Below are 21,197 nucleotides of genomic sequence, written 5' to 3'. Positions count from 1 at the left end.
AAAAACAAAGCAGAGAATCCAACCGAAAGTGATACTAACACCCTACTAAAACCCTTTGTGGAATTGGTGTTAATTGGCATTCAGGTTGGTCCCCATTGTAGAATCGCTATTGATTGTCGTCCTTGTGTTCTCTCTTGGAGATTCTCTGTGGTCTGGGGGTGGGTAGTGTTGTTCCACCTTGGAGAATAGCCACAAATCATCATCTGGGGGTTTGTTTCAGCCATGTAAGCCGCAACCCATCACAAGGTTACCTGCAAACGTTCTCAACCATTTCTCATTCAGTTCAATGTAACTCACAGTCCAGGATGACCCAATTATAGGCATCAAGGTTGCAACCCATAGTTTAAGAAACTCCGCCCTAAACCACTGAAAAGCTTAACAAAAGTGATTTCCAGAGCTAATGGGAGCTTATGCAGCTGATTCAATAAGTATTCAAACCTCCTCACTTTCTATACACTTTATTATGTTTTAGATTTAATTTTATGTGGATAAATTTGCCATTTTTGCCAGTTAATCTAAACTTAATAACCCATAGGACTGCAAATTGTAGAAGCCCATTTGGAAGAAATTCTAGCTGTGAGTCATCTTGGGTAAGAGTTTTGAAGAGCTTTGCAAACATAGATTTGGGCAGTTTATCCAATTCTTCCTGGCTTCCTCTTAATCTCCATAGACTGGATATGGTGCGTCTGTAAACTGCTATCTTCAGGTCCCTCCACAGATGTTCTATGGAGTTTAAGTCTGTATTTTGGCTGGGCCACTCAAGGAAGCTGAAGACTTGTCCCAAAACCACTCCACCGTTGACTTGTGTGCTTTAGGTCACTGTCATGCTGAAAGTGAGCCATCACCCCAGTCTGAGGTTGCATTCCCTCTGGAGCAGGTTTTCTTCAGCCACCTCTCAGTATTTGGCCATCTGACAATCTCCCTTTTCCTTCCACATACCATGATGCTGCCTCCAGCATGCTTCAGCTAGTGGATGGTATTAGGCAGATGATGAGCCATGCCTTGTCTTCACCTGGACAAAGTGCTTAGAGTTCTGACCAAACAGTTCAATTATTGTCTCAACTAGCCAGAGTCCTTTAAAAGCAAAGCTGACAAACTCAGAGTGGCCTGTCATATGCCATTTACTCAAGAGTGACTTCTGTCTAGTCACTTTACTATAAACACCTGATTTATGGAGTGCTTCTGAGATGGTTGTCCTTCTGACAGGTTCTCCCATTTCAGAAGAGGACTTCTGAAGTTCTAATAGAGTTACCATTGGGTTCTTATTCACCTCCCTGGCCGTGGCCCTTCTTGCCTGGTTACTCAGTTTAGCCAGATGGCCAACTCTAGGAAGAGTCCTGGTGATTCCAAACTTCTTCCATTTCACAATTATTGAAGCCCCTGTGCTTCTGGGATCAATAAAAGTTTTAGAATTTCTTTTGTACATTTCCCCTCATCTATACCTCATCACATTTTGGTCATTAAGTTCTACAGAGAGATCCTTGGTTTTTGTCCTGACATGTGGTGTGAATTGTGGGAACTTAAATACACAAGTACATGTGTGCCCTTCTAAACAATGCACAGTCAATTCAGTTTTCCATAGTTTGACTCCAGTCAGATTCTTGACACATCCCAAGGAGAATTAAAGCAAACAGGATGCACCTGAGCAAATATGGAGGGTCTAAATACGTATATGAAAGTAACATTTCTGTTTTACATTTTTAATAAATTTGTAAACATTTCTGTCCTCATTTTGTCATTATGGGTTATTGAGTCAATAGATATGCAAAAATAGCAAATTTACCCTTATAAAAGTAAATGTACAACTGATAAAGTGTACCGAGAGTGAAGGGGTCTGAATATTTTCTCAATCCACTGTATGCGGCAGGATATTTTCATGTGTCTCCATCTTTTCTAATACACACATTATTTAGGGCATTTAACATGGCTGTTACTATCAGCAGATGGTACTTGACTCTAGTCAGATGCCCTGACTCAAATGATTAGCGGCCTCCCTTTGCGTCTCGAGTTAGACAGATATTTTCTACAATATGTATATAATTAAAAGGGAAGGTAGGAGTGAGTACAGTTTTGGAATTTGGACAGTAAGCAAGCAATACATGTCACCTGATATGTAATAAGATCACACTGTAAATTTAGGCTTACAAAGAAATAATAATAATAATAATAGTAATGATAATAATCATCATCATCATCATTATTATTATTGTGCCTTCAAAAAACTCATTGATCTTTTTGAGTTTAAGTTCATACAAATCACACATGTGAAAATAAAAAAATGATTGTTACTGCTGAACTTGTGTCATGCCAGTGTGTTAAACCCATAAGATTCTCCAACAGGTGTGCCATATTCATTCCCCAGTACTGAGAAGGACCAGTGCACATCCTTATCCAAAGTACATTTCAAAGGAATTACAGTATGACCAGAGCAATTTTATTTCTTGACGGAAGGGATTATTTAGCGAGAGAGGGGCGCAGCTCTTAAGTGCATTCCACTCCTTGACCCTTTCACATTGACAGTGCTTCCCACACAAGAGCCTGTGTTATGCCAACAAAAGAAACATGTTACATTTCTTGGAAGGTTGAGCACATCCTTTAAGAAGGAGAATTGCTGTTTTCTTAAAAACAATATATAATGACTCTACAATCCTGAGTCTGTTATTCTGGTTAAGTAAAATTATTGTATGGCTACGAGAGTAGAGTGAAAAAATACTAACTCTTAGCTGTTACTGCAGGTCCTGTGTTATGAGATAATATGGCACTCATCACTAAGATAGCAGAAAAGTTAAAAGATTGTAAAGCTGAACAGAACATACCCTATAAGGATATATATAGTATGTCATATAACCAGTATAAAGCACTCTTATATTATTTTTAACGTCTAAAATTAAAGCAATCATTCAAGGTGAAAACATTGGCAGTGTAATAGCACCCTGGTTGAACACTGGGGTCTTGGGTTTCATTCCAGGACTGCTCACATTTCTTTTTCTTAAACTGATCTTTTTTTTTTTATTAGGGCTTGACACAACTTGAGCCAGGGAATCATTTAAAATTCCTTTTACATATTTCTAGTGGGGGCTTTCCTAGTAAGTGTTCTAAATAGTTAAAATTACAAGTATTTAGTTTGTGTTATAAAATTACAAGTACTTATTTTGTGTTATATGCAAGTATTTTTTTAAAAAGCTATTAAAACAAAACTGAATGCCATTATGAACAATGCTATATATCCTCTCTCTGACACACTAACACAGAGGACTTTCAGCAGAAGTGTGCGAAGAAACACTACAGGGGCTCCTGCATTCCAACATCAATACAGGGTGGTCCAGATCTAATTATGCAATTATTGCATTGCATTGCATTAAAAGTTGCATAGTTATATCTATACACCTGTGTAATGCTTCACTTATATTTTCTTGCTTTATAGTCATTCTGGTGTGTGTTCAGACCAAAGTGTGTGTGTGCAGCTTGGTTTAGTCAGTTAAAACTCCAGCACCAATTATTTTAGGCGTCCTCCACATCCACGTCAGTGGAGTAAAGACTGCAGATAGTTTATAATGTTCTTTTTAAACTGTTCTTTTTCTGCTTTGTTCTTACTTCTCTTCTGTTTTGAACCTCACACCCTGCTAAGCTGTTCTTTTCTTAGTTGACTACATTTGCTGACTCACTTGTCTTCCTTTCTACTACCCTAGGTATATTGATTGGGTCATACAGTATATAATTAAGCTGAATTAGATTTAAATTACATTAAAATGAATCTGCAGTCCAGACAGATTGCACGCATATACAGAGCAATTCTGGATTTAGTATTGGCACGCATTTATTCTTGCTGCACACAGCATATTGAGGCTACTATGCTGTAGTTAGAATGGGAACAGTGAACAGAAGGAGAAATGCCGTACTGCCTTTAAGACCTTTAGTGTTTTAGCATGATGCAAATATATGACGTGCCATTGCAAGCACCCCTCTCACTTTTTAAAACCTCACAGGTGTTGGGTTGGCCGCCCTTTCACGACCTACCTGACTGAAGACACCACCCTACCCTGTTTTCATCTTTTCTGCTGACTTGATTGTTGTATCTATAAAGAAAACACATCTTTGTTAGTCCTGGAAACAGGGCTCTATCCTCGGCCCTCTGCTCTTCTGTTACTACATGCTTCCCCTTGGCCATTATTATTCATAGCTTTGGACTGGGTTATCAGTTTTATGCAGATGATACTCAACTCTATTTCAATGTTAAAAATTTAATTTCATCAGAGGTTTCTCAGCTTACAACTTGCCTCAGTGAAATAAATAATAATAATAATAAATAATAATAATACTAGGGGGCTTTGCCCCCTGCTTGCTTTGCTCGCCAACCCCCTGGCCTGCGCTACACACTAGCCTCTTTGCAGTTCTGCTGCTCGCGTATGGGGATGCGAATGTACAATTCAAACAGATTTTTATTTTCATGGGAAATGTTACATATGCATCACCGCAACGTATAACTGCCCATTATTGAATTTCTCTATTAAATAAAACGACTTTTTCAAATGTTTGGCTCTGAGATTTTTTAATTGTCTTTGCAAAAGCTATTCTAACCGGAAACTGTTAACGTTTTAATACGAATGGCATATCAAGATCTCTTTTGTTGTCTAATGTTATCCGCGGAAGATGTACTACATTACCTTTCTTGGATACATCCTTCTTTCTACAGTAATTCGTTAGTTGTAAGACCGGATGTTGTTAACGGTCATAGATATTCTTCATGATATTGTAAGTTGTTGTTTTCATCTTCCACATGATCACCACCACCTGTTTCAGCATAGTCCATTGATACGCATTATCAATTTTCCGTATAACCGATCGACATTTTTGGCATTAATTCTTTTGACTTCCTCGTTTCTCAGTGCTAGGCTTGCACATGTACTCATTTTTTATATTGATAACCCTTCATGATGAAATTCTTCAATAAGATTTGGACATAATATGTCTTCTTTAATTGGGAACTTAAAGTGAGGAAAACATTAAAATGTATAAGAGCTGAGCACGCAGGAAGTGTGTCTGACAAAAACTTTCACATAAATGAGAGTTGAGAGTACCGTGGTCTTGTTTGAAAATGTTTGAGAGGAGGGCTTGACTTAAAAAAATCTCAAGGCAAAAGTCTCGTCTCGCGAGACTTGAAAAAATTTTTCTTCCAAAAAATCTCGTCTCCAAAAAGTCTTGTCGCGTTGAAGGATTTTTTTTATACAATTGAGAGAAATGTATTTATATAGTGCCTTTTCCTGGATGGAGCAGAAGAATTCTTTCAAATTAAATTGCAACAAAACTGAACTCAGGCAAATTGGCACTAAAGTACAATTTAAGAACATGAGATCCTTGTCAGTCACTCTTGACGGTGATCTCATCAGACCTTCTTCTAATGCAAGGAATCTTGCTGTCATTTTTGATTCCTCCCTTTCTTATTCCGCCCACATAAACCACATTAAGAAACTTTCTTACTCACATCTTCATAACATATCCCGTGTTTGCTCATTCCTCTCCTTTTCTAATGCTGAGAAACTTGTCCATGCTTTTATCACATCCTGCGTCGGTTATTGTAATTCTCTACTGGCAGGTGTCCCTTCTAATCTTCTATCACAGCTCCAGTTGACTCTGCTAGAAGAGTCCTTACACGAACCAGCAACAGCGAGCACATAACACCCATCCTGCTTCACCTCCACTGGCTCCCAGTGTCTTACAGGATTGAATAGATAATTCTATTATTAACTTACAAAGCTTTAAATGGCCTCACACCGCACTACATCAGCGACCTTCTCCGTAACTTTGCTCCTGTTCACCCACTAAGGTCCTCTGATGCTGGCCATCTTGTTGCGCCCCACACTAGCCTGCACTACATGGGTGACAGCAGGGCATTTAGCTGTATAGCGCCCAGACCTTGGAATGACCTCCCGAAATGAATGAGATCAGCGGACTCCATTCATTCTTTTACAAAACAAGTGAAAACTCATCTGGTCAGGAAGGCGTCTAACTTCACCTGACATTCTGACGCTTCTTTCAGTTTACCTTTCTGTCCAGATGCTCGGGATAATTTGTGTGTGTGTTATGTTACAAATGATGTGATTTTTCAGGCGTTTATTTTAATATTGAATTTAGTATTTTACTCTGGTTATTGTCTTTTATTCTATTAGTTGCTTTGTATAACCTGTGTTTATCTGTTTAGTGTTCTATGTAGAATATAATTGTATCCAATATTACATATACCCTGCTGTTTTTTCTGAGACTCTATGAAGCGTCTTGAGCATGGGAATGACTTTATATAAATAAAATTTATAATAATAATAATTATTATTATTATTATTACCTTGTATTTCCACTCATTTTAAATGTGGCTGTCACTGATGGACACTGCAGTACTGAATCCAATGGATCACTAACCCAATTCTGTGATTAAGTTATGAAAAAAATGTCTGCAGCAAATAATTCTGAATTTTAAAAATGACTTTTGATGTTTTATTTTACAGAAATGCATAATCATTTATGCTTAATTTTAAAAAGTAACAAATAAACAAAGTGAGGCCGTAAGCAATGTATAACTTGACAGCATTCCAGAGGACAGGTGGAGAGCCTATCGGGCAACCCCATTTAATTTGTGAACTTAAATAAGTGGACAATGAAACTTCATAAAACTTGAATAGAAAATTACATTTCTGGCTTCGTTTTAATGCCTCTTAAGTCACTCTTTACAACCCTGCTTCAGGTCAATAATTGGGAACTCCATCCTTGAAGGCTCGGGTCCAAGAAATGACGTCTCCTTCCAGGGTTTGAAATTCTTTGATTAACAATTTGACGTTTAACGGTTTTGTATTTTTGATCTCCCACACCATTTCCTGACTACAATTCTTTTTTCACGTCCTGAGCTGATTTGACTGGTCATTCATCTTTCTGGTTTGCTTTGTTTTTTTTTTCTTTGTTTTGTTTTTTAATTCTATCCCCATTTAAAAGGTGCTGCCACAAAGAAGCACAACACTCTACATCAGGGGTGTTGAACTCCAGGCCTGGTGGGCCGCAGTGGCTACAGGTTTTCATGAGTGAGTAGTTTTCACTGCTTATTAGCTCCTTTTCCATTCATTTCAACAGCCCTGTTTTTAAGGATTCAGTCCTCTGAATTGATTTGTTTCTTCATTAAATGGCAGCCAAACAGAAATGAGACATGAAACGAGCCAACAGATGAACAGCTAAACTGGGATTTCAAACTCCAACCAATTTCACTCCAACCAGTCTCTTAATGAGAAGTTGATTCTTGCTGTTAATTAAACCGTTATTTAATTCAATGGCTTGTTGCTGCTCTCATTCTTCCACAGCAGACATTTCCAAATCTGTTGATTTTTCTGTTTTTTCTATCATATAGTGGCTTGTTTGCTGTCTCATTATTGTTTGGCTACTACTTAAGGAAAAAGAGACAACTAAGGGGCCTGAGTCAAGTTAATTAAAACTAAAGCAAAAGCAGTTAATTAGCAGTAAAAACGGCTCACTAATGAAGATGATGGTTAGAATGAAAACATGCAGCCACTGCGGCCCTCCAGGACCGGAGTTCGACACCTGTGCTCTACATGTACATTAATCAGTCAGTTAGCTGGTATGCCACTGTTCAGTCAATCAGGTCTGTGATCCCTTGTAGTTTCTTTGAAGAACATAAGTTCTATTCATCTGTGATCATTTTACCGCACAGTTTAAATTTTTATCCTTCATATTGTAGCAACTTAATAAAGAAAGGGCATCCAGCCCTAAAAAAGGTCTGCTAAAAATACCCTAAAATATTACAAGAGTAACCTGCTAACCTGGGTGAATCTAGAAAATGGCTGCTAATCATGTAGATAGAGAAAGGGAGAGCTGTTGAGGGTAGGAACTCACCATCAGTTAATCATTAGCCTGTGTCAGTGTTTACTCGTCACCAACCCACACCAGATCACCTTCAGGTATTCAGTCAACCTGTCACAATATCCCTGTATGATGGAAGAACAATAGTATTAATGGAGGAAACCCATCCTAACACAGGAAGACTTGGAGACTGTCCTGGCAGTGGTGCAAGCAGGAATCTCACCCCAGAGAGGGATGTTAGTCTGTCATAACAGCACACACACACAGATACAAAGAAAACACAAACATATTCAGAGATGGCAATCAACCTTCATATAACAACTGAGACAACCTGTAAGCTCCACAGACATATCCCATCCCAACCCCAAACCTGAGCACTGCAGCTCTGTACTCACAGTAATTCTAACATTCTGTATAGTCTTTATAGCTTTGCCACCCTTTGGATTATCACACTGTTTGAATAAAACCTTAGTGGTGTTTCTACACATTCACATAACTAGTCAATCAACCAAGCAGAGCCAGTTTGCCACTCCACAGAACCCGGGTAGTTTCTGCATCTGCTTATCCCAGTGCTTTTTAAAAGTAGTTACTAATTAACAATGGCAGACAGCGTCGACTTCAATAAATAAGTCAGCTATTCACAGTGTGTAAAGCAGCGCAGATGAGGATTAGAATCAAATGAGACAAAAATATTACATTAAACTTAAGTAATGGCTATTTGTTGTGTTTGTTAAAAAGGAATTAAAAGTATTTTTCACAGCAGGATTTTGACATGGACTAATAAGGCATTTGTGCTTTGAGCTTACTATACTCAGCCAGGGGTATAACCTTTGAAAGCTTTCAAGGCCATTTAATTAACTCTACTTCCTATCAGGCAAAAGTTGAAGAGATTCCTACAGTTATTTTCACTTTAGTGTTTTGTAAAATAAATTAACACAGAATGAGTTGGACAGTATATTCCCAGGGGGTGGCCGTTTATGTGCCCTTGTTTTCAGAGCCATAGCAGCTGACCTCGGCCCTTTCTCACCTCCAGCACGCCGGTCCTTCTCTCTCCCTGCCAGCTGACTTCTTGTTCTCCTGAATTGAGACCACAATAAGGGCAAAATATCATTTTTTTGCTGAACTAATATTCTTCATATAGAAGAACAAATAGATTTTAGACCACCAGGGTACGCTAATAAAAATGATAATTTTTCATTTTATTACGCTTGGACCAATGAATCTAAATTTGAAAAGACAGGCATCCAATTTCCAAAAGACTAGCATTAACAAAGTTGATTAGCACTTTCTAAAATAAATTAGACATTATAGTTTTGGAATTACTTCTGGTGTTACTAACACAGAAATGATAGATTCATATTAAACAAGATGTCACTAACATTTGGTAATAATAGTTACAGGGTGGTACATGAAAACGTAACCCAACCTTAATGTCAATGTCATTAGGATTTTAATAATCAGCCTTAATAAAAGGTCAAGTGTCTGTGTATATTTGTATCTGTGTGTCCATCCAAGGCTATATCTCTAGTGCTAATATTTGTGATGTGCCATCTGTTGGAATGAAAAATTCAATGCATTTTATTACTTACATGCTTTACAAAATACATTCCTATAGACAGAGAAAAACTGCTGGACGGACAGGAGTCAGGTTATCCACCTTAATAAAATAACAAGTGTGTGTGTGCGTGTGTGTGTGTCAGTATTGTTGCTAGGGTTAGGAAGAAAAATATGAAAATAGGCAAAACATGTAGAAGAAGGGGCAAAAAATCAAAAATGATAATAAAAATACCAAATAAGGGTCTAAAACAGGGGTCTCCGAACTTGGTTGGCATTTCAGAGGGTTTGACAAAGAGAAAGGCCACATCGCGGTTTGCCAGAATTGAGTGAGGTGTGTTGTCAGATTTTATCGTGGTGTAATCGGCGTCTTGTAGTGTGCCACCATTTGTAGGTCCTTTATTATTAAATGCTCCTGTCCTACGATGTGAAAGGAATCAAGCATTGTGGGTGCAATTGTCATCTGTGATTGAGCAGCAGACATACACAATCTCGCAGGTTTCTTGCTGCACCCATTAGTAAAGACATGTAACATTTTTTTAAGAGAATGGACTTTGGACCAAGAAATGATTCGTAGAGAAGGCGACGTCAAGTATTGAATTTCTGGGAAAGCCCCTGTAGTAGTAGATCTTGCCTGAAGAAGGGGGCCTGAGATGCACCGAAAGCTTGCATACTGTAATCTGTTCAGTTAGCCAATAGCAGGATACATTTACTGTAGCTTGACTTCTCTGTGCAAGCCCTGATAGTGAAACATCACAGATTTCAAGGTTTGATTGACATTTTTCCTGGGAGGGGTGGGCACAGGGGGGACTGAATTGGATGAAACACCTGCTGCTTACTCCCAGTCCATCTCTCCTGCTGGTGGTCCTGATAGTACTACCCCAATTTTAACTGTGCGGTTCATCTGTTTTTTAAGTGAAGTGCAGGTGACAAAGCTCATCATCTGTGTTTCATTGCTTAGCAGCATGCCGGCACCTCTTCCTTCACGGGGTCTCCAATCCAACAAACTCCTCGATTGTTGGTCGTGTATTATTTCCTCACGGTGCTTGATACCATACCATACCATACCATTTTTATTTGTTAAGCGCTTAAAAACACAGCATTACAACTGACCGAAGCGCTGTACAGTTAAAACAAGCAAGACTAAAAGCAAAATATTAAAAACAAACATTAAGAGAGAATTAAAACAGAGACACTAAAAACAGGTCAGGGGACCCAATAAAACAGAGAAATAGCAAAAAGCAAGTGGAAATAAGACAGGTTAAGAATTAAAAGCCAATGTGAAGAAGTGAGTTTTTAGGTGTGATTTGAATGTGGTGACTGAAGTGGCTTGCCTAACCACTAAAGGTAAGTAGTTCCAGAGCCTGGGTGCACAGACGGAAAAAGCCCTTTCACCACGAACTTTAAAACGTGCCTTGGGAACGGTTAGGAGCAGCTGATCTGCGGATCTAAGAACACGAGGGGGATTGTGACGATGGAGCAAGACACTCAAGTAGGCAGGGGCTAGACCATTTAGTGCCTTATAGGTTAAGAGGAGTATCTTAAAATCAATTCTGAATCTAACCGGCAGCCAGTGTAGGGTTTTTAAAATCGGTGTAATGTGTTGGCTTCTGCTGCTTCCAGTTAAAAGTCTTGCAGCCGCATTTTGAACCAATTGGAGTCTAGAAAGAGTGGCTTTACTAATACCATATAGGCAGGAATTAGAATAGTCGAGCCGGGACGTAATGAATGCATGGATTACTGATTCCAGGAGGTGGTAAGGCAGAATTGGTTTGAGTTTGGCAATTCGCCTGAGATGGAAAAAGCAGGATTTTACTGTGCTGTTGACTTGAGCATCCATCCTCGCTCTCTATGTTAATACACGGTGGTGTCACTCTGGACATGTTAACGTCAAAATCTCCACTTGCTGCAGGGATATCGAACTGTTGGCCGTAAGTTTACGTCCCTACTATTTGCCCAGAGAGTTTGGACATGTCATTGTTGTTATTGTATACATTCCTCCTCGGGCAGACGTGGAGTCAGCGAGTGACATCATCCATTCCGCTGTTGCTAAGTTACAAACGCAGCACCCTGAGGCGCTTGTGCTAATCGCTGGAGACTTTAACCATGTGACGCTGGACAAAACATTACCTGCATTCTCCCAGTATGTGGACTGTAACACCCGGGGAAATAAGACTATTGATTTACTGTATGCAAACGTTAAAGACGCATACAGCGCCACCCCGCTGCCTGCGCTTGGGAAAGGAGATCATAACCTGGTTCAGCTTCAGCCTCACTATAAACCAAAAGTGAGAGTCCTACCTGTAACCACACGATCATTCAGGAAGTGGACCCCGGAGGCTGAGAATACTCTGAGAGAACTTTTTGGAACTACAGACTGGGATATCCTGCAGGGATCTCATAATGAGAACATTGAGGAAGTTGTTGACTGCACTACTGACTACATCAACTTCTGTATGGACATTGTAGTTCCAGTAAGAACTGTACGCTGCTATGCTAACAACAAGCCATGGATTACAAGTGACATCAAGGGCCTTTTGAATCAGAAGAAAAGGGCTTTTAAAGACGGTGATCAGCATGAGCTCAAGCGCGTGCAGAAGGAACTCCGAGTCCAACTCAGGGCGGCGAAGGAGCAGTACAGGAGAAAGCTGGAGCAGAAGTTGCAGAATAACAGCATGAAGGAAGTGTGGGATGGGATGAAGATCATCACTGGCTGCAGCTCGAAGCGGGGTACCACCATTGAGAGAGATGTGAAGAGAGCAAACCAAATGAACAACTTTTTTAACAGGTTTGACCACCCTAACCCACTCTCACTCTCACCTCGGAGTACTGCACCCTCCACACATCCTTCTGCTGATACCAGCATAGGAAAAACATCCCCACCCATAATAACAACAGCGCAAGTGAGCAGAGAGCTGAGGAGACTTCGTGCCAGCAAAGCAGCGGGTCCAGATGGAGTATCGCCACGACTGCTGAAGGTCTGTGCATCGGAGCTGGGGGGTCCTCTACAGCGCATCTTCAACCTGAGCCTGGAACAGGGGAGAGTCCCGAGGCTTTGGAAAACATCTTGTATCACCACAGTCCCAAAGGTATCACGTCCTAGTGAGCTGAATGACTTTCGGCCTGTTGCTCTGACATCACATGTGATGAAGACCATGGAGAGGCTGCTGCTTCACCACCTTAGGCCACAGGTTCAACACGCCCTTGACCCTCTGCAGTTTGCATATCAGGAGAAGGTGGGAGCGGAAGATGCCATCATCTATATGCTACACCGATCCCTCTCTCACTTGGACAGAGGCAGTGGTGCTGTAAGAATTATGTTTCTAGACTTCTCTAGCGCCTTCAACACAATCCAACCTCTGCTCCTTAGGGACAAGCTGACAGAGATGGGATTAGATTCATACCTAGTGGCATGGATCGTGGACTATCTTAAAGACAGACCTCAGTATGTGCGTCTTGGGAACTGCACGTCTGACATTGTGGTCAGCAACACAGGAGCACCACAAGGGACTGTACTTTCTCCGGTCCTGTTCAGCCTATATACATCAGACTTCCAATACAACTCGGAGTCCTGCCATGTGCAAAAGTTCGCTGATGACACTGCTATCGTGGGCTGTATCAGGAATGGGCTGGAGGAGGAGTATAGGGACCTAATCAATGACTTTGTTAAATGGTCCGACTCAAACCACCTACACCTGAACACCAGCAAAACCAAGGAGCTGGTGGTGGATTTTAGGAGGCCCAGACCCCTCATAGACCCAGTGATCATCAGAGGTGACTGTGTGCAGATGGTGCAGACCTATAAATATCTGGGAGTGCAGCTGGATGATAAATTAGACTGGACTGCCAATACTGATGCGCTGTGCAAGAAAGGACAAAGCCGGTTATACTTCCTTAGAAGGCTGGCTTCCTTCAACATCTGCAATAAGATGCTGCAGATGTTCTATCAAACAGTTGTGGCGAGCGCCCTCTTCTACGCAGTGGTGTGCTGGGGAGGCAGCATTAAGAGGAAAGACACCTCACGCCTGGACAAACTGGTGAGGAAGGCAGGCTCTATTGTTGGCATGGAGCTGGACAGTTTAACATCTGTGGCAGAGCGAAGGGCGCTCAGCAGGCTCCTATCAATTATGGAGAATCCACTGCATCCACTAAATAATGTCATCTCCAGACAGAAGAGCAGCTTCAGCGACAGACTGCTGTCACTGTCCTGCTCCACAGACAGATTGAGGAGATCGTTCCTCCCCCAAACTATGCGACTCATTAATTCCACCAGGGGGGGTAAACGTTAATATTTAACATTATACATAGTTATTGTCTGTTTTTTTTTTTTTTTTTTTCACCTGTATTATTATCATTCTTTAATTTAATATTATTTATTGTATCAGTATGCTGCTGCTGAAGAATGTGAATTTCCCATTGGGATTAATAAAGTATCTATCTATCTATCTATCTCTATCTATCTATCTTTTCAGGACCATATCCATTTTGATTCCAAGATTTGAAACAGACGAAGTTACTGGAATGGGAAGAAAGTCGAGGGGTAGGGTCTGTTTGCGGTCAGGACTAAAAACAATGACCTTGGTTTTTGAACCGTTCAGGTGAAGGAAGTTTACAGCCAGCCAGTCCTTAATGTCAGATAAGCAGTCGAGAAGAGGTTTAGTGGAGTCAGTTGACTTGAGGGAGAAATAAATTTGGCAGTCATCAGCATATTGGTGATACGAGATTGCATGTTTTCTAAAAATTGCACCTAAAGGCAGGATGTAAATTGAAACGGGATAACCCGATTAGTCAGCTGAGTGTCTAAGCTTCATGGGGGCCGCAGTTACAAGATTATTGAGAATTATGAAAGTAAATTATTCTGTTTATATTTAAATTTTATGTATTGAGATAAAATCTTATTTTTTTAGTTCAGCTTATTCACCCAGGGTATTTGTAAGTGGTTCAATTTGTGGATCAAAAATGAAAAATTGAACTTCTTTGTCTTCAAATGTGATATTACTTTTGTAGGGGATGCAAATATAAATGAAACATTTTCTAGGGGTGCAGGTCAAGAAACGTTTCATAACCACAGGTCTAAAAGTTATGAAAATTGGTCTTGTCAGACTGTTCTGTTGTCTGATGTTAGACGCAGGTAACAGCAGCATGGTAGTGGCTTTCTTGCACCCGCTCAGGCCACGTGAACAGGTTTATAGCTGTAATACTAGTGACTGATAACTTTGCATGGTAGGCAGTGGATGAGTGAAAATAACTATACATCAATGAGAAAGCCCCAACACAACTAGGCTAGAGTCGCCAAGCCATGCCAATGAAGTAGCAGCCATTGACACATTTTCCCAGCAAAACACTTAGACTATAAGGGTGGTTGGCTCAATGAGCGACACTGAGAGGAAGCAGCAAAAATGGGTAGCTCTATCCAAAAATGAAAATGCCGCTATGAAGGAAAAGAATCGAGTGCGTATTATTATATCACACCACATGGGCAAGCCATGTATCATATAAAAAAATATGAGGTCTACGTTAATTACTTAGATTTCAAATCATCGGCCAGTTAGTAATAAAACAGTAACATATTGTTAATAACCTATTAGTAATAAAGCAATAACAAATTGATATTACACTTGAATAGTTATTTTGTTATTCTGTTATTATTAGAGAAAGTCATTAAAGAATAGTACTGACCAAATTAAAGGCTGTACTGACAATGGCCTTGCAGTGATGTAAACTTCAATGTGCCATAAAATGATCACAAGAACAGAGCTCAGCTTGCCTTCTTGTGATTATCACTGCCTCATCTTTCAAGGATGTCTTTCCATTCGATTCATGAGATCGCCAGCAATCTAAGGGGTACAACAGACAACAGAAGGGTTTTTTAGTTTCAGGGCATTGCTCCCTGAAGTAGGAGTACTCTATATTTTCACCAGTTGCTGAACTGGTGCTTTTCCCAGAAGCTCTTGCAAGGGAATACGGTTGTAAGAATCACGATGTGTCAGTCTGCAGGAGTATCTACGGACATTGAAGGTGTTCAGTAAGAATTTACTGAAATAAAATAAAATAGATCAAACACTTCAAGCATTGATCACTCTGAAGCAAGAGTTTATTGCTAGACAGACAGAAATGGCGTACGCCCTGCTAGGGTCCTGCTGCAGCTCCTAAGATGTGTGTGCGCTCATTGCTTTCAGCAGGATGCTTTTATAAGTTCAGACAAATGTCATCATTTATCTCTTGTCAAGTGTCATTTCTTTGAAAGAACAAAATTATCTTAAAAACTATCAGGAAGGCTAATTTTGAAACAAGCTACATAGGCAGCTTTGCTAGTACAAATCACAGACAGAAACTGTCATTGGTGGAATTGTGTCAAATTTCCTTTCTGCAGAGGAAAAGAGAGAGCATTATTGCATAACGCTACTTCATGTCCCAAGCCCATAAGCACACCCGTGTGAATAAAAGAAAAACTATCTGTTTATGTGAAATGTACCCATAACAAGTTTCCTACTGTGCCTCCGTGTTTGTGATGAACTCATTTTAAAATAACAGTCTCGATCCACTGGACTAATTCCTTTAATAATTTTAAACACTTCATTCATGTCACCTCTTAATCTCCTTTTGCTTAAATTAAAAAGGCTCAGCTCTTTTAATGTTTCCTCATAACTCATCCCCTTTAGCCCTGGAATCAGCCTAGTCGCTCTTCTCTGGACCTTTTCTAGTTCTGCTATGCCCTTTTTGTAGCCTGGAGGCCATAACTGCACACAGTACTCCAGATGAGGCCTCACCAGTGTGTTATATAACCTGACAATTCTGTTAGTCTTCTTAATGGCTTCTGAACACTGTCTGGCAGTTAACAGTGTCGAGTCTACTATGACTAAATCCTTCATATAAGGTGTATTTTTGACAAATTGCAAACATTTATGTGTTTATTACATCCCCTGCAAAGTTCTGGTACCATTTAGTGAAGCATTGTCTAAGTGTCAATTGTCTAAGTGTCAATCAGGAATACCCTTTTCCTACTGTTACTCAGCCATTAACCACAATGTGAGCTTTACAGAATTTCAAAACTCCCATAGCTCACCCTGTTTTGTTTGGTTTGCTGATCTGATATGTTACTGGCTGTTTAAACGATCAAATGATGCAAATGTTTGCTGTCACCTAATAGCAGATAACTCTTTGACTTTTAGCACTGTTGCCAGATGGCCAGATCTGTTTAGATTAGAAATGGCTAAATTGCATTTCACTATCAATTTCGACTTTAATCTCAAAATAGACCTTTTTTCTTCATTGTGTCCCAATTTTTTTTTCTTCTATGTGACCCTAATATGCTTCCTTAATATCCATATTCATCACAGACTGTAGATATATACAATACCTTTGTTGGGTTAGTGACTGTATTGCGTGTTTAAAGTTACATGTGTTGGGAGAGGACATCACAGCGATGTTTCTGCCTATTTGTGTTTTGCAGTTTGTTGTTTTTTGTACAGTCATTTCACTGAAACACTTCTGTTGCATTAGCCATTTTTCTTGCACTTGTCTACTTTTTAGGTAGGTGAAGTTGAAATGGATTTCACTGACCCTGGAGGTGATTCGACTCATGGCTCTCCAAGGGAAAGCTCCTAAACCCAGGACACCAGATCTGCAACATTTATAACATAATTTACTAATACAGAGTTTGAAAAAGTTCTTTGTTGAATGGAGGTGTTGGACTGGTTGTTATCTGTCAGAAAGCTGCAGTTGATGTATTTATTTATTTACAGGGCTTCTGTAGAAAGCCATATTTCCTCCTGAGGACAAATTTATCTATCTATCTATCTATCTATCTATCTATCTATCTATCTATCTATCTATCTATCTATCTATCTATCTATTTCTATTATATAGCGCCTTTCATATCTATCTATCTATCTATCTATCTATTATATAGTGCCTTTCACATCTATCTATCTATTATATAGTACCTTTCACATCTATCTATCTATTATATAATGCCTTTCACATCTATCTATCTATCTATCTATCTATCTATCTATTTCTATTATATAGCGCCTTTCATATCTATCTATCTATCTATCTATCTATCTATTATATAGTGCCTTTCACATCTATCGATCTATTATATAGTGCCTTTCACATCTATCTATCTATCTATTATATAGTGCCTTTCACATCTATCTATCTATCTATCTATCTATCTATCTATCTATCTATCTATCTATTTCTATTATATAGCGCCTTTCATATCTATCTATCTATCTATTATATAGTACCTTTCACATCTATCTATCTATTATATAATGCCTTTCACATCTATCTATCTATCTATCTATCTATCTATCTATCTATCTATCTATTTCTATTATATAGCGCCTTTCATATCTATCTATCTATCTATCTATCTATTATATAGTGCCTTTCACATCTATCTATCTATTATATAGTGCCTTTCACATCTATCTATCTATCTATCTATCTATCTATCTATCTATTATATAGTGCCTTTCACATCTATCTATCTATCTATTTCTATTATATAGCGCCTTTCATATCTATCTATCTATCTATCTATCTATTATATAGTACCTTTCACATCTATCTATCTATTATATAATGCCTTTCACATCTATCTATCTATCTATCTATCTATCTATCTATCTATCTATCTATCTATCTATCTATCTATCTATCTATCTATCTATCTATCTATTATATAGTACCTTTCACATCTATCTATCTATTATATAATGCCTTTCACATCTATCTATCTATCTATCTATCTATCTATCTATCTATCTATCTATCTATCTATCTATCTATCTATCTATCTATCTATCACTTGAGGCAATCATTTTATTTTGAAAAGAATTGATGGGATTGGTGATTTTGGATTTGCCAGTTTTGAGTTTCCAGTTGTGATGGATGGCTTGCAGTTATAAAGGAGTTGAAACACTTTTTAAATATTGCCCTGAAAATTTCCATTTTCTGTTAAATTCTTTTTACGATTTTCAGTTTGATTTGAAATGGGAACAAAAAGCATTTTACATCACAATTTATTCTGTTTCAGGTTCTAAACTAAAGATAATAAAATGTGCTATGAGCCAAGAGTGTTTATGTTTATATAACCTAAAATTCTTTATTGAACATTATGCTGATTTTGTAGCTTTTTCCCTGTGCTTGTTTTCAGTATATGGACAGTGAAATAGTCTTTTCATACCTCATTTAGCCCACTCTTTTAAGAATGGAGTGTTTTTGTTTAACCAAGTCTTGAAACAGATGTTCTGTCTGAATGTTTCCTACAATTTGCTTGCATTAATAGCAGCCAAATTAAAATAAATAAACGAGCAAATTACAAAGGAACAACCCTGTGTGTATCATACATTCAGTGACGACTCTAACCTTGTGAGTGTGGAGGTGTGCTTGAGTGTTTATCATGATGGACTGCTGTTCTGTCTGGCATCAAGTGCGGCTAGAATCAATCCCAAATCCTCCATGACTCTGTAGTGAAATAAGCAGGCTCAAAAAAACAAAAGGACAAAAGAGCTATGTAATTGTACAGCAAAGAAATTGAAATGCTTTTAGACTCAAACTAATAGACCACAGCCTCTAAAAGCATGACACAGATTATGCATTTATGGTATGGGTGCTTTTCAGATATATAATTTTCATATTACAGCTGGTAAACGACTTGACCCTCAGGTAAAGGTGCAGACCAGCATTTATGTTCCAAGTGCAATTAAGTTGACGGCCATCTCCCTTTTTCCAGGTGCTGAACCTTGTACAGTCTTACGTGACGCTGCGTGTGCCACTGCACGTGTCCTACGTGTTCCACTCTCCAGTAGGAGCCGGTGGCTGGCAGCACTTTGACCTGGAATCAGAGCTCCGGCTAACATTTGTGTATGATACTGCCATCTTGTGGAAGGACGGTATTGGCAGCCCACCTGAAGCAGAGTTACAAGGTGCAGTAATTATTATTATTATTATTATTTTTTTACAATATCATATGAGGAAAGCGTGAGAAACTTGGGCCTGAAGAATCAGAGCAAGTGCAGGTTTTTATAGAAGAGGTCAAATTGTGCCTAAAATGGGGCTACCTCTTCTATATCAGTAAGAAATGACGTTTAAGAATTATTTAGGACACATTTCAGAAGTCAGAAGACTGAATATATTCCATTCATTTGAGTACTTATTTATTTTGTTAGACTTTGTTATAAAGCAGGCAAATTTCTGATAAGCAGACATAATTATAATGTACAAACAACTATGTCAGCCACAATTTTATTCATCTTCATTTCTTGTTCCCAATTGGGAACATCACAATGAACGTCCTCTGTCTCACAGCTCATTTCCATAACAATGAAAGAAGCCCAGTATTTGAAGGGTAGCTTTTCCCTCAACAATGCAGAGTCAGACATGGCAGTGGGATGCTTCATCAAGACAGAGACTGAATTTTTTTCTTTGTAAGCAGGCTCAGTTTAGTTAGTTTGCAGTGTCACTCAGATATTCAAAAGAAGAGTAGCAGTTAGTAACTTGGGAACCTGTTCTCTTAATAACTGTTTTTGCTGTGATGTGCTTGGCAGGTGCTCTCTATCCAACCAGCATGCGAATAAATGAAGAAGGACGCCTTGTTGTCAACTTCAGAACGGAAGCACGATTCCGGGGCTTGTTTGTGACATCACATTCTGGTAAGAAGACCTTGCCATGTACACATCTGATACATTAAATATACCTCATTATCTATTCTAAAACTATAAAGGCAAAACACTTAAGAAGAATCGGGGTAACGAGGGATAGTCTTGTTTAATAGCCAATTGTTTGGCAAGGGAAATACCTGGATGTCAGCAACACCAATGGACTTCCATCCATGATTGGTCCATCGCAGATGTCATTGTTCTATTCGGGGGGTGTACAGACAACAGACCCTAGCCCACTTATGAAAGCTTGGCTTGTCAGAAATGGACTGGAGGTACTCATATATCAAGAAATTAAGATTGGCATGTGAAGACGTGACTGTTACAGGAGGATGGATGATTTGAAAGTTAAGTAATGAGCTGAACACAAAGAAAAGGAGTTCTGTTAACAACCACAAAAAAACAGTTCAGTAAAAAACTGAATGTCTGAACCAGTGCTTAATTTGCAAATGATGAGGTGCTGGAGCTCACAGGGACTCCCCCAGAGTGGAATGGAGGTGCAGCAGCAATTTGGGCACCAGTGCATAGCGCTGTAAATGTTGAGCTACATCATCACCTTAATAAATATGTGAAGTCAATCCTGTTTACACGTATATCTCGCATATGTAAATTAGTATTTCACTTGCAGTCATAAATTGTTCCAGTGTCCACACTCATGGCAGCACACTCATATTGGAGTTTTCACTCCCCTGATCTGATACATCTTCATCCCCTTGGCTTCATTGCCATTCCCACTCATGTAAGAAGGATCACCAACTACACCAGAAATAGTGCTTTTCAAAAACAGACAGGTGTAATGTTAAATGGACTCATTTTAGATAGATAGATAGATAGATAGATAGATAGATAGATAGATAGATAGATAGATAGATAGATAGATAGATAGATAGATAGATAGATAGATAGATAGATAGATAGATAGATAGATAGATAGATAGATAGATAGATAGATAGTATTATGCTGTGAAATGATTAGCTGATTTTTTTAAACATTGATATGCTTGTTAGGATAATAATAAGCCAAACACATTTGATAAGCATAAGTGAAAATAGAATTAGAAATTAGGAAATATGAATTACTAGCCATGGTACCTTTTTAAGACAGGTAATAGA

General features: G+C 38.9%; 1 protein-coding gene across 1 annotated transcript in view; it reads left to right on the top strand.

Annotated features, from left to right (window-relative positions):
• The window catches only part of LOC114649897 (FRAS1-related extracellular matrix protein 2-like), a 369,649-nt gene that overhangs the window by 320,872 nt on the left and 27,580 nt on the right, over positions 1–21,197 (top strand). The window contains exons 17-18 of the mRNA XM_028799269.2: positions 19,160–19,352; positions 19,974–20,078. Coding sequence (XP_028655102.1) covers positions 19,160–19,352; positions 19,974–20,078 — 298 coding nt within the window. The remainder of the gene's footprint in view (positions 1–19,159; positions 19,353–19,973; positions 20,079–21,197) is intronic.

This window comes from Erpetoichthys calabaricus, chromosome 4 (assembly GCF_900747795.2).
Source record: "Erpetoichthys calabaricus chromosome 4, fErpCal1.3, whole genome shotgun sequence".
NCBI lineage: Eukaryota > Metazoa > Chordata > Cladistia > Polypteriformes > Polypteridae > Erpetoichthys > Erpetoichthys calabaricus.
The sequence above is the reverse complement of the archived record's forward strand: the minus strand, read 5'-3'. Positions and strand labels throughout refer to the sequence as shown.